The sequence below is a fragment of the Aythya ferina genome (genome assembly GCF_964211825.1).
Source record: "Aythya ferina genome assembly, chromosome: 16".
Lineage (NCBI taxonomy): Eukaryota > Metazoa > Chordata > Aves > Anseriformes > Anatidae > Aythya > Aythya ferina.
In genome coordinates, this window is record NC_140315.1 from 8,274,815 (window position 1) to 8,290,138 (window position 15,324).

A 15,324-nucleotide genomic window follows, 5' to 3' on the forward strand; every position below is an offset into this window, starting at 1 on the left:
ACCTTGGGAAACCAAGACAGGAAGGTTGGATGACAGACAGACAGCAAGTCACGGCAGAGCCCAGATTTAAATCCAGGCTGACAGAGGAATTCTGGCAGATCCTGCAGCACTGGTTTAAAACTTCACTGCCTACAGCTGTCCTCCCCATTCCTCTCCCAGAGGTTATTTTTCTCTCAGGCTCAGCAGAAGGAAGCATGTCACCACACTGCAGCCATCCCAGTCCAGTCTGGCACACTACCTGGAGTCACAGAAGATAGCTGGGTTTGTGCTAAGGTGCCAAAACTATTAATTGCAAAAGCTAGATTATGGGTGTAAATTCTCTTCTTCTCTTCAAGAGAGCAGCTTCTGAAAGGGAGGCCGACAGTAAAGTCAGATCACTCCAATTTTCAGAACACAAGCCTCAGAGCCCGATTTATGCTCATCTCCCCAATTTATACTTACATTCTTTACCCTGTATGACTTGCAAGAATTGGACTTCATTCTCAACTTGACTTGCACTGCATCTTTTACTATGTCGGCAAGGTTAAGAAATTTATCTCTGATTCTTTAAGCCCAGAATACACCTTGGTTAGGAATACAGATTGCAGAATATTCTTCCTGAGAAAATACAAAAGTCTATTCTGACTCTGGGACCTGTGCCTGTCGCGAGCTGAAGCCAGCAGAGCCGGACATCTGACCTCACCACAGCACCCACAAAGCCTTCCAGTACCAACCTCAGTAAATTCATGCTACAGGATTCTGTCTGAAAGCAATGTTACTTTCTCCTTTTTCCTTTAAGTCCAGGGGATTACTGTGAAGGCTTTAAAGCAGTTTATTAGCTGTCTAAAAAAACAGAAGCCACAGAGGCTTTTGCTAAGAGAGCGCAAGACAGCGAAGAGATGCAACAGTTCTGAAGAACCTCACAGCAAGATGTGTTCCAACTGTACAGACTGAGATCTTGTGCTTTATGCATGCTATCCACCAGCCTTTCTTCCTTTCAGTGATGAATCTAGTCTCTCACTAATATAATCATTTCCCCTATATGCTGTTGCCAGAAGGAGCACGTCCTTTAAAAAAAAAAAAAAAAAAAAAAAAAAAGAAAGAAAGTCTGGATTCGTTTTGCTGTTGCGATTTGTGATTGGTCTGACAGTCTGCATCTATGAGGCTTCCTAAAGGCAGCTTGCTCTGGTTTCAGCACTCTCACTCTCCCAAATTATTTCTCAACAAGAAGCGGGGATACATTTGGGGCCGCTCCTCATGTATTAATCTTCAGGAAAGCCAAAAGGCAGCAGGACTGAAAGAAAGAATGAGGCAAACTAAGATAAATAGCAACAATAATACCAAGCATTTCTATCTGCAGGAGCATGAAAGGCAGAAACTGGACATCTGAAATCACAATATCCTTCTAACACAAGTTAGAAGGACAAGCTCATTTTACTAATGAGACAACTCAATACATCCTTTGTCATGGGATTTACTGCCAGCTCTGCCCCCAGAATTCCCAAGTCCCTCTTTAGAGGTAGAGTCTAAGGAGGTGTGCAAGACGGGGCAGATCTGAATAGAGACTCTTACAGCAAACTGGTAAAAACAACAAGCAAGCGAAAAAACCTAGTGGTGTACTGGACCAAACAGATGCATTTGCGAATGTTTAAGTTGCTGGTTCACATCACTGTAAGGATGCTGTTTGTCATCTTAAAGGTCAGGGCAATCAGAGGAGGTTCTTGATGACTGGAAAAAAGCCAAATGTCATCCTCATCTTCAAGAAGGTCAAGGAGGAAGAGATGGGGAACTACAGGATGCTTAGCCGTACCTCATTCCCCAAGAAAATATGGAGCAAATCCTTTGGGACTCCACACCCAACACTTCAAACAAAAGAAAGTGATTGAAAAGAGACAGCATAGATCTAATTAGGTCAAATAATTGATACCTAACCCAGTTAACAGCTGGCTAGAAAACAGCTTTGGAGAAAAAAGTACAGGAGCCCTCACAGGCAACAAGCTGAACCAGAATCAACGGGGTGTCTCGGCAGTGATGAGAACTAATGGCACACCAGTGTGAGTAAAAGCACAACCAACAGACTTAGGGAAGCAATCACTCCAAACTATCTCGTACCCATGAGACTGAATCCACAGTACTGTGTCTGGTTTTGGACTCCCCAATTCATAAAGGATTTACTGCACTGACATACTTGGATCAAGTCCAGCAGAAGACAATCAAGATGCTTGGGGGCTGGCGCATATATATTGTGACGAGAGGTTAAGACAGCCAGTTTCCTCAGCCTGAGGAAGAGAAGCGCAATACAGTTGATGTCTTCAACTATCTAATAGATGAAGACAGAGCTACTTAAAGAGAAAACAGAGCTGGACTCAACTCAGAAGAACACAGCAAAAAAGCTACACACAATTCATACGAGTTGCAGAGAGAGAAATACCAGTCAGACATATGCAAAAGATTACAGTTGATGGTGTACTCAAAGACTGGAACAGGTGCCCAGAGAGGTCGTAAAATCTCCATCCTCAGAGATGCTCAAAACTCGACCAGACAAGACCCTGGCAAGCCTGATCTAACTGCAGAGATGACCTTGCTTTCAGTAGGGAACCAGACCTGATGACCTCTGAAAGTTGTTTCTAACTTCTATTATTCAGTAATTGTAACAGAGGCACAGAAGCAATAAATTACTTGAACTCTGTCTGTGGTCTTAATCATGTTAACCTTGGGCTTTAAACTCAGCATTTCCAGGCTATTTATTCCATTCCCTAACTGCTGAGGAAACCCCACGTGGTATTAGGGTTATGTAGGTTTTGGTTAAGTACATTTTCTGCCTTCTTGCACAAGTTAAATTATAAATTAAAAGAAAAAAAAAAAAACTGTATTCATACTATCCAGTGGCACTTCAAACAAAAATGTGCAAAGTCCAACAGTACTATCTATGTCTGCTACTCATGTCCAACACTCAAAATTAATGTATTCATTACTCACTAATGTATCACTTGCCAACTGTTTCAGTCCAGTTCCTGGGGGACTGAAAGTTACATCCACAGATGTTAGATAGCTTTTTCCCCAAAGGTGCTAAAGTGGAGGGCCAGGGATTCTCCAATAAACCTCCAATCCCATCTCTCAGTCTTTCTGCAGCAATGGGTTAAGGCATAAACAGCAGACTCCAAAGCTGTCAGTTTGAGACTTATATGAGCACTTTTTTCTTTATTAATACGGTGTCTGAGTCGAGCACATACAATGCCAGAATAGTAATAACCTCAAATTATAGGTCCCTTTACAAACCAATTCAAACCAACACATTTTCTCGTCTAAGATATTTAAACATTTGGAGCCTCTTGTGCATGAAACAGCAGCTGAAGTCCCCAAGGAAAAACTCAAACTGCTTTCACTTTCTGGAGTAATATCATAGACAAAAGCAAACAAAAACAATACCATCTATCTGAACCATGAGGTAGCATTATATCCAGAAGGCAGTCTGTAATTATAATGAGAATCAGATAAAACTAATAAAAAAATAGATTGACCAAAGGGAGACAACAAAACACAAGGAGTTCACCCTCCTTTCCTTGGTGAATGATTCACTCCGTGTCTGTCGCAGTAGCCAAGTCAAGGAAAGAGCCTGCTTCGCAAGCTGGCTCTCTTGTTTCAATATTGCCATAATACAAAATAACCTTTCGACTCCTTGTCTAAGACGATAAAAAAGTAAAAAAGCAATCAGACAGTATGAATGTGCAACATGACTGAACTCAAGCTTATACTTTAAAGGCATTTGGATGTAGTCTACATGACTAAATAAGAATCTTTACAGTTATTGTACTCCAGTACTACATGTATTATCTATAAAATGGGGGCAACTAATCGGTATGAAACTTTGTATGTAAACTCACCCATTTTACTACAGTGGTCCCAGCAGCCCCGACCAAGTTGTCAGAACACCCCGGTGCAATTTATGACCAATGTCTCCTCTTCACCTGCTATGCACCTCACCAAAGAACTTAGCTTCATCTTCTTGGTAACTTCTTATGCACTGGGAGGCTGCTATTAGGTCCCTGTAAGGTTTCTCTTCTTCAGGCTGAATAAAATCAGCTGTCTCAGGCTCTTTTCACCGACTGGGGGCTCCAGCCCCAGTATCTTTGTGGCCCTCTCTAGAGCTCAGTCAAGTTTATCAACATCTTTCTTATACTGAGGCTCCCTAAACTAAACTTTGTATTCAAGGTGCATTGTAAGAAATGCCCAATAAAGAGAATAATCACTTCCATCAATCTACTGGTCATGTTCATGTTGATATTGCCCAGTAAGGCTGGTTGGTGGTAAACTGCTAACTCATGCTTAGCCTACTGTCTGAAAAGATCCCTGGGTCTTTTTCAGCAAAGCTGCTCTACACCCGGTCAGTCCCCATCTTGTACCACAGCAGGGTGTCAGTCCGTCCCAAGTACAGGACATAGCGCTTATCCTTTTTGAATCTCAAGAGATTCAAGTGAGCACATTCCTCTGGCCTCCTGATGTCCTCAGCAAGGCAGCCCTGTTCTGGAGCACAGCTCTCAGTGTGCTGTAATCCATAAACTTGATGAGGGTGCATTCTGTCTCCTCCTCCGTGTCACTGATAAAGATGTTAGGCAGATGTCTGACAAACTACACCTGTAACTGAGATCCAGGTAGAGTACAATCTGTTAACTACTCTTTGAATCTGATGCTCTGTTTCTTTACCCATTTAGTCTACCCATCTAGATTCTAACATGCCAGGTTGGATACAAGGATGCTGTAGGTGTCCTTAGGAAGCATTGCGATACAGACAAGGTACGCAACATCCACTGCACTCCGCTTATCCACAGTGACATCACAGTCATGGCATTCCCAATGACCTCACAGTTAGAATGAATCTAACGTTCCTAAAAGGGAAATCATGCCAGCAAAAAACATTCATAAAGTATTAAAACAGATAGGTCTTGGTCCTACATTTCCTGTGTTTCCATGTAAGGCAATGGGAAATGAAAGCACACAGCACCTTGGACAATCCAGCAGATACCAAAAACATGGCAAGCATACAGCAGCATTAAATTTAGCCTGACAAAATATACAATATTCTAATGCTCAATGAGAAGGCATTCAGACAGTGAAACTGATCCACCCACAAGTTGTAGCAGATGGAAAATTACACTCAGTTTCCAAGAGTAATACAGCAGGAAACAAAGATCAATGAGGTTTGGCTTGTACGTCAACCTCTAGTCAGCAGCTATGGTGCTGTTCTACAGCAGTAGAAGAAATCTGTCCACAAACACAGGGAGAGCCACCACGCATACGCTGTCAAATCAAAGCTCAGTAACTCATCTCCAGCTGAGACCAATGTCTGATGCATAGGGTATAAAAACAGGGCAAGTATGCTGCATTGCTGCTCTGAATGCTCTCCTAACCGATAGGAATTTGCAGCATAAAGAATCTCAGAATTATAAAGGTAACTCTGCTAAATGACTTTGTCTGATCAGCTTCAACATATGTAAATCTCTCACAACAACACTGAGTTCCAAACTTCAGTGATATATTACGTGAAAAAAAAATTAGTTTTCTTGATAATAATTTCTACTTACTGCCTCATGCAATTTTAGATTTCAAAAAACTCTAATGAATCCTTCTTTAGTGTGGAAAAGAGAAGACTAAAATCCTAGTCTGCTTAGCTGCTTCTCAAAGACAGGTGGTTCTAAACTGCAGTTCCAGGTGCTTTTGCTAGTTTTGCTGCAACAGGCCCAGAACTTCAGTCAGTACTAAAGATGAAGCCATGGATTTACAGTGGTGCAAGGTTTTTATTTTCTTTCTCTGCACTTCCCTTAATAATTCCTAACATGCAATTTTCTTTCCTGCCTGCTACTGACCTGTGAGCTGAAGGCTTTCATGAGGCTGTGATGCTTGTTCAGAGACCAACACCATGCAGGGCTCACTCACATTAACCCTATTTGCATCACCTTGTATTTATTGACATTTCATTTTGGCTACAAGTTTTTCCACCCAGTCTTTCAATGTTGCAGTCTGTCTACACTCTCTGCAGTTGGCATTCACTTCTGTGATCTCAAAATAACTGTGTCAACAAGCTTTCTCATCTCATTGTATGCCTCATTTTCTGAATCATTTGTGAACAGCATGCTAGAGATACAGCTAGCATCTGAAAAGCTTCTTCAAAGTCTTTTTGATCAGGAGCAGATAAACTCTTTGGGATCCCAACAGGATGAAGGAGTCAGCCCCACACATGTACGCTTTGCAGGCCTGTCGTGGAACATATGTGAATAGAGATTTTAGCAGCTTGACGTGAGCACAGCCATTGTGCCTAACCGGGAAATGAATCAGCCCAAACTAAAAATTAAAGGAAAAAAAGCATAGTCCCACCACTGAGGTCCCATTTCTTTTTTATATAACAGAAATAGGGTTTTGTAGAAGCTACACCTGTTACCAAAAATAATTTCAAGACTGTAAGAATGATCATAGTATTTTGGTTTTACAATCACATACGGTCCCAATGCAGGAGGTGTTCTGGAAATGCAAGAGTTAAGCAGGAATGGTGTGGCGGCTGGGATGGACTAACCAGACTTTTCTGGAAGAAACACCATCAGGAAAGAGCCCTCCATCAATACGGTCAAGTTGTGAACGAGTTTTGTACGAGTAAAACTCTGTGTGGGACCAGGCAAAGGCAAAAGGCCCACCAGGGCTGGGTGTGGGGGGGGTCTGGGCTGAGCCGTGAGGGTGACGGCAGCGCTGCGGAGCTGAGCCCAGCTGCCAGGGTGGCTCTGCACGTGCTCGATTTCTGCAGATTGTCTTGCATTTTTGTTCTTGGCAAGCCAGAGCAGCTTGCGAAGTATTTGCAGGTCTGGCTGCTTAAGCAGGAGCAGCCTCACGAGGAGCACACGACAATTGCCCAAGATGGGCTTACAGCATTACTGCTGCTGGAGGCAGAAAATCGTTTCCACAATAACTGCTTTCCAGCACCCCAGCTACACTTTCTACAGCATTTCACCACCCAGCTGCATTACAAAAAAAAAAAAAAAAACAACAAACAACGAAGAGCGAGCATGTTATTTTCGTACCTTTTTTTTTTTTTTAAGCCATATTGACACATGGACTCTGCGACAAAATGAATGCTACTGGAGGCCCAAAATATCTGCACTGAATATAAATATATTATGAAATAGCTTTTAAACTCAGCCCTGAAGCACCTCGTGATTGGCTGCCAGTGATGTCAGACGTGCACAAAGCCCAATAAAAGGCAGGGGTTAACAAGTCTCCTCGCTCTGCATAAACCCCATGCAGCAGCAGAGCGGCTGGCGGCCAGGCAGGGATTAACGGGACCATCTCGCAGGTAGCACAAATACCCCGACCTCAGGCCTCGGGGTCGAGCGAGCTGCACGCTGCCTGCCAGAAGTGTGCTCCTGCACCGGTCTCAGCAGCGCTTAACTAAGCATTGTTTACTCGAGAGAAAAGCCTTCCTAAGGGACACCGTAAATCACTGTCAGCTTTAAGGTTTTAAAGATGCACTCGTGCATATTCAGAGCAATTACTTTGGTCTTATCTGGTAGTTAGGATCTTCCATTTCACGTCAGAGCTGAAGCAGCTATGGTCCCCTTTTCAAACAGGAACTTGGCCTTCCATCCTATTTGAATAAACTACTATTAGTAGAGGGAGGACCATATTTTTACAAAACCCTTAACAAAATTAGACTTAAAAACTTATGGCAGGAATATCAACTAAGCCTTTAAAACATACTATTTTGGAACTGGTTGCTCACAATTTGTTAACTCTTCCCATGCACTCATGCTTACAGCTTGCCAGACAAGGAATGCTCATTCACAGGTTGACATAGTTTTGACAAACTAAGCAATCCATGCAGAGAGGGATTAGCTGGATAAAATCCCATGTGCGCATGATTCTCAATTACCAGCAAGCACTATTTGTTTTGTTTCTTACTGTGAATGCAATTTTTGGACCTGGCCTAGTTTCAAGTGTTATTAGGTAGATAGCATGTCATATTGTAGGAAGGAGTCTTAGGCATGAACTGAAAATACGCTGAATTTGATCATCCCATTCTAGGCAGTTTTGCTGCCAACATGGGCTATATATAGCCTATATATATATGTAATAGTTTGCATTCATACTTTGAATGCAAGAATGCAAGCAGATCATACAGAAATATGGAAGTGTTGTCTGATTTGCAATATAAAACTTTGTTTTTCATATTCTTGCCTGAGATGTGGGACTATTCAATAGAAATAAAATAGCAAGACATACGATTCAGATATGGAGCTGCTCTAAGGTATTGTATCACTGCCCTGCTCAGAGCACCATCACCAATGCAAGAGAAAATGCTGTATGCTGTTGTCTACTATGGCTCCTTTTGCCTCTTTTCATTTTACTATTAATGGCAAAAATGCTAAAACCCACAAGCTCAGTGTCTAGAAACCTCATGCTTTCCTCGATTACTCCTAAAGGATCCCTTTACTGCTGAACCTCAGCACATACCATCAAATATTTCAAGTGGAACAAATTCATTAACTTGTAAACACTACTTAACTAACTGAACGCCAGTGACAGAAACCTAGAGCACTGTTAAATCAACTTCAAGCAGGCACCGCATTTCATGTGTTAATACTTGCCATCTGCTCATGTTGCATTTTTTACCACAAGAAAAAAATGTGACTGCTGAGTAAAGACACTTCAAAAAAAAAAAAAAAAAAAGAAAGAAAGAAACAGGAGAAACCTGGCCTCACTTAGCCATAAACTATGGGTTCATTTTTTATTTTTTATGCACACATGCACTAAGAACAGAAAAAAAAAAAAAAGTAAAATAGTCCTTTAAGTTACTGCTGCTTATAATAGCTACACTAGGAAATTTTAAAGATAAAGAAAAAAAGAAAGTGCCTGTGCATGTTTGGTACTCCAGACAGCAAGAAATTTGCCTCGGGGAGAAACAGTTTGTAAAAGAGCTGGGGGAAGGGAAATATGCTGGGAGACAGCATGCAGAAGGGAACCACCGTGTGAGTGTGCGTGCGTGCACATTTGTGTTGAAGGCCCTGGAAAAAAATGCTAGTCACTACGGCTCCTAGAGGCTCCAGCACAGCAAAGCACCTTTCCTGCAACGCATCCATTACGCGGACAGAAGTGCCCGCCAGCCACAGAAAATGGCCCAGCCAGAAGGGATGGAACCCTGCAGATCGAAGGTTCCCCACTTTGTGAAACATACGATTTTTCAGCGAGGATTAGAAATCAACTTAAAAACAAACAAACACACCCTCCTAACTTCTTACCCCCTTGAAAACTAAAGGTGTTCAACATTTTACCCTAAAAGTCAGGCCTATGACGTAGGGGATGCTAAGACATGATGGTAAGCTTCATTTTCGTTTGATGGTATTTCATTTGATACTCAGTGTGTTTCTAGTAATATTCCTAAAGAGCACTCAAACCTTTCAGTAATGCGAGTGAAAAGGAATTTGCTATGGCACAAGGTCACCAAGGAATAAATATTTCTGAAGCCATGAAGTTCTGATTAGCTATTGCCAAGAAAAACAAACAAACAAAACAAACAAAAAAAAACAGATCTGCATTTGTGCCTTTTTAAAACTCATGCTTTGAACTGGTGCTTATCATGAAAGCAGCCGATGGCTACTTTGGGGCATGGCACCTGCCATTAGTATGCCAGATCCGCTGAGGAGCAGCAGCAGCAGGGCAGTGGCTGTTGTCCTGATCTAGATGGGCAAATCCCAAAGCAAGTTTCCCTACAGAACCATGTGTGGTGATGGCGATCGAGGTAGAAACTTACCAACTGGAAAAAGAGACAAAACCTTTTCACAAAATTCACTGTGCAGTAACCATGCATGAACACTGGCTCCCATATACGCTCCTAGTTGCGATGATAAAGTCAGTCAGTGCATGAAACTTGAAACTGTAACTTCTGGATCAAAACCCATGTCATCCTTTTCCTATTACCAGTGCCTAGAACTGTTTTACCTTCACAAAACCACAGGCTCTTTGGATGTCTCTTTTCTTTGGGTGTATTCCTAACTTTACCTGCCATGATTTGATATTAGCAGAATTTTATTTGGCTGTTGGGCTTCTATTTATGATGACTGCAAATGATCAAAAACAAACAAACAAAAAAACCAACATAACTTTGGTCATAACCAAAGCAAGCAACTACTGGCCTACATTGCACACGACTGAAAAAGGACACTAGCAGGATGTAACCATGTCACAAATATGTGAACACCAGACATTCTTAATTGTGCAAAAAAAACAAACAAACAAACAAAAAAAAACTATCTGGCCCCAAATCCTTTGTATTTAAAGCTCAAGCCTCTTTTCTTCCACACCAGATCAATCTTTCCTCTCCACAAAGGAGACCAGGTGTTCCTTAAATTCACTTAGCATTTCACTCATTCTCACATTAATGAAACCCATATGTGTAAGTATTACCATCTTTAGTTCCTTACTTACTGCACTTTTCCTGAAACTTGAATTAATTGAGTAGCTTTCTCTGTACTAAAAAAAAAAACAAAACCGTTGCACAGATTTTATTAACAGCTTGCATAATTTTTAAGACTGCTGCAAAAATGTGTATTTACCTAGGACAGTTTTGATGCTTGAAAACAAGATGCACATCTCCCGTGTAGCAACATACAAGTTCCTGGTTTTGAAAGTATGTTGGACCAAGATTACCCCTTTTACTGCTACTTCAAGACTGCATATATTAAACTGAAAGCACAAAGAGAGAAGAGCTTGCACTAGGACAGCTGTAGTGATTTTCAACCCCAGTTGATTTCTGTCTCTTCTCTAGTGCCCCTCCGCACTGCATAAGCAGCTGCTAAACTGCCCCAGTTAATAGCCCAGCATATGAAAGAAAAACAAACGCTGGTTTCACTTTACTTCTGCATACCAACAAAAGATCCAGCCAAGTTGTCATGTTCATCAGAAAAGCCTGACAGCCACTTCACTTATTTGAGTTCAAGTTATTCCTGTCTCACTACTGCCATGTAATACAGGTATTTATTCCAGATGCATTTAATGTCTACCCATGCTCCTAGATGAAATGCAACTCTAAAAAAATAAAGGTCCCAACCAAAACTGATGTGAAAGACACACAACCACCGAGAGAACAGCAGTCATTCAAGAAAATGAGTCACAGAGGCAGCCAGCAGAATGCTGAAGGAGGCTTCCATATGTGACTGTCTCATACAGAAAAAAGAGAGGCACTGAAAACGAGTTGATAAAATATTTTCAGAAGGTGGTGGGCGTCCCAGTTAGAACCATCAGAGTGGCAGCAAAAGCAGGGGGAGAGTTAATTGGACATCTGTGTGAAAGTGAGGGAGGGCAGACAGGAAGGCAAGAATAAACTCCGTAAGCAGACCACGACATGGGGCGAGAGTAAGACTCACACTGCTCAGAGCACGAAAGTAGGACCCACATTTGTCAGACTATGCCTGTTAAAAATTATAATTCCTTCAAACTGACCTTGCTTACCCAAGACATTTTGGAGAGCAAGCAACTTCATAACAGACTGTGGCCTTACACTAGATTTGTTAAAACAAAGAGGGAAAAAAAAAAATGCCAGAGCCTCACTAACTTCACTCCTCACTTCATACACAAATCATATCAGGTATTTTGGGGAATGCTAAAGTTCGGGCTGATTTCACAAACAACAGTATTTTGTGGATCATTTTGCATGTGAGTAGATATCTACACATACTTAGGATTAATTTGATTTGAAAGTATTTATGCAGGATCAAGATTTTCATTTCTCAGACCACCTTCATATTTCATTCACCTTAATCTATAAATGCACTTCCAGAAAAAAAAAAAACAGTCATAAAAATAACTTGATTTACAGTGAAGGTCACAGCTGAGTATCACATCAGGATACTGTGAAAATCCACAAGCTACGTGTTCTGCATTATAAAAGACACATCAGAATAAGAATTCCTTTCCAATATTTTCTTGTGCCAACTGCATCCAGATTTTAACAGAGAAATTACTCTGTGTGGAATATCTGGAGTGAGGATTTTTCTGCATAAACCCTTTACTGCCTCACAGTATCTTCTTGGGTCTTGTACCAGTTTATCCGGTTATAAAATTGATTGTTCATTCACTTCTGAAAAATCATGTATTTACCTTAATCCTTTAAAAAAAAAGGACTTGAAGTGGAAAGCTGAAGTGTTATCATAGTTCAGCAAACAAGTTTCACGGAGACAGCCTCCTACTTAATGTTCTGTGGACATTTCAATGTAGTGCCAGGCTGTACTGCAGATTTATGGTACAACTATAATAAAGCCATTTTTATTTCTGTACGCCTCTAATTCCCATCAGGATGATGGTACACATCTATCCTTTTGGCCACCATTTGTCTGGTGTGTTTACGCAGCAACGGGTTTGCGCCTGGAACTACCGTCAATTGAGTGCTTCAAGATGCACATCCCGAGCTCAGTTAAGCCATACAGCCCCTACCATAAGTTATGAATTGAACTTTTGTGTGTGTGTGTGTGTGTGTGTGTGTGTACAGAATAATTAAGAATAGGAACAAAATAAAGACGAATTTCTGTTTTTGTCACACAGACCACAATTTCTACAGACATTCCTCCGATGAGACACTATTACAGAAGTATATATTACATGGTTACAGAAATAAATGGAGGAGCATACCATGCCGTGGAGACAATAATCCACAAAAATATGGTAAAACAAAGTTCCCAACAAGCTCACCACAACTATGGCTGGCAAGAACATAATTTCTCAGTGGATTACAATACATTTGAGATGTTTAACCCTAACATCATGTAATCTGCAGTATGTTTCTGCATCTCAGCTAGAGTTTAAACCGTAGCTGGTAGAGCATAAACCGAGGAAAACAGCATAACCCAAGAAACACAGGAACAGGGAAAATAGTCATCCTGTGTTTAATAGAAGAGAATATTTTTAATATATTGCAAAACATGGTTAATATCTCTTAACACCAGAGATATAAATGGCACACCTGTACCAAAGAAACTGAGATGTGCGAAAAATGCAGAGAAGTAATTCTGCTAAGATATTGACTCAACCACACCTTTCACAACATGCTGCTCGGATGGCCTGAGGGCATTCATGCTAGAGACACAGCGGCCAAGTTTAAGCTTTTCTTGTTTTATTGCTTTTGTTTTTTAAAGAATCTATAGCAGCACAGCACACGTTTATGAAAAGAAACCCCGAACCACCGGAATCGTGAGCTATTTTACATGCATTGTTTTGTAACAATGACTGCACACAGTCCTCTTTAACAATGGATATGATGGCACAGAGCCTCACATGGAAGACAGAAATGACAGTACAAACAGAGAATCTGATACAACCCAAGACATCCTATATTGCCCCAAGAAAACAGGCTGGTGCAGAGCTGCAATGTATAACATGCAAATGCTTAAATCAATAGTGTGAGCAGGAGCCACTGCTTGCTGCATTCCTTACAGCCGCCGCCAAAAGGAATGTGAAAAAAGGGCAGGGTGGAGAGATGTTTACTGCTTATTGCTCTGGCACCAGCTAATATCTTTTCTGTAACTAATTCATTTTAACTCTGCACATGGCACTGTTATGTAAAATGTTTCTGAAGCAAGATTTTTTCCTGCTTTTCATGAGCAAGCATCAAAGCCTAGTAAACCACGTACTGCAGAATATATTTAAAGCTCATCAACACAGACCAATAGAGGCACTGAAACTGACCTCTGGAGGAGGAGCTCTTTACATGCAGAGGTTGGGTTTCTATTTTCTGGCACAGATCAACCCAGCTTATAGAAAGGCAATATTTTACAAATCTTTACATATGTAGCCAGAAGCTTTTGTCAGTGAGATGCAATTATAGTTTAAAAGCAATTTTGATGACAGAAATGAGATGAGAGCACTAATGTAGGTGGCTTTCTGACAAATCAAGTTTTTCCTGTTTTTTTCATTCATTTGATCTCTACTGGAATTTTGCAACAGGAATTGGCTCAGTCTCTTTCAAAACATGAAGGGCCTAATCCCTTCCCACTGGAGAACAGGAAGTCAGAAGCCATTCTTAGCACTGATTAAAAAAGAATCTAGATTGTTATTTTAATTTCACTGTTGAATGTTAACTAGATTCATTTATTTTTTTTTTGCTAACGTTTCAGCGTGATGGCTCAATTAAAAGCTGATTTCCTCCATGCGACACCTGTTTAGTACAAGAGCCCCTTTACACCAGTCATTCTCTGTAAAGGCGCAATCACACTACAACTTCTCCCTATGGCTGTGTATATAACTCATAACATGTGCTACCCAAGTCCTTATTTACACACCACTGTATTCTCTTGCTTTGGACACTCTAGCAATGACATTTCTAGTGCAAAGACTTTTCACACTTGCTGCAAGTGCATTCAGGCAAAATCACTCAGTAGGGAATGGGCAGCAGTTTGTATTTTGACTTCCATTCGCACCTGCTTGGAAACTACCTACTGTTGTGCATGTGCCTACTGGATGCTACAGCCCACGCTCCCCACTTCTCCTCCCCAGCCTCCTCTGATGTTCTCAGTGCCCTGATGTGAACGTCTGTACTTCTACTCCTGTGTGCAAGCCCCAAGCACCCTCACCTCCTGTTCCTTCGCACCAGTGGCACTGCTCGTTTGCGGTCCATGCACAGTGTTGCAGCTTCTCTCAAGTTGTCCTTAGCAGACGCCAGACTTCTGTAAAGAAGCTCAGACTCCACTTCAACAACTGTGCAAGCTCCCTCAGGGAAGCTGGCGAATGAGGGCTAAAGCTTCAGGTAGCTGAAATCTTGACCTCTGGGCCTTCTACACCCCTTTGCTTGTATCTTCCTATTTTGAAGCGTTGCCTTTCTTGACATACAACCATTGCCACCTCTCTGCGGCTCCCAAAGCAGCTAGCAGATCAGTCCAAATCAGAATGGGACAGGATCAACCTCAAGCATAGCTGCAGGTAAAATAAACTGACAATACTTCATATCCCATTACTGAGTTCCCAGTTCAATTTACTCAAATCTAGGTGTCAGGGGAAAAAAAAATAAAAAAATAAAAATCAACCAAACCAAACAAAACCATTAGTGAGCACCTTAGTCCAGACAAAACAGCAAAACCCTCCTCAGATGACCAGCTGCTGTTCTAGAGATCACATTAGTAGAAAATGGGGATTAAAAACAAACAAACAATCTCTTCCCAAGCTCAGTAAGAAATTCTGAAAATTCCTAAGAGTATCATCAATAATTGACAACAATCTCATAACAATTAAAATTAACATGCTTTTAATATTAAACTTAAAAACTGTTATTGGAAAGAAATACAAAGCACATTAAGTTATGCTCCAAATAAAAATACA

At 41.2% G+C, this 15,324-nt stretch overlaps 1 protein-coding gene across 5 annotated transcripts in view; it reads right to left on the minus strand.

Annotated features, from left to right (window-relative positions):
• BCAS4 (breast carcinoma amplified sequence 4) overlaps nt 1-15,324 on the minus strand; it is a 63,978-nt gene that overhangs the window by 28,221 nt on the left and 20,433 nt on the right. Inside the window, exon 6 of one of the 5 annotated variants that reach the window (XM_084538010.1) lies at nt 13,106-14,922. The exons of the other annotated variants lie outside the window; for them this stretch is intronic. Within the exon in view, the coding sequence (XP_084394136.1) occupies nt 14,881-14,922 (42 nt within the window). The 3' untranslated portion in view covers nt 13,106-14,880. Of the gene's footprint in view, nt 1-13,105; nt 14,923-15,324 lie in introns of those variants that run through there. 5 annotated transcript variants of the gene reach the window in all.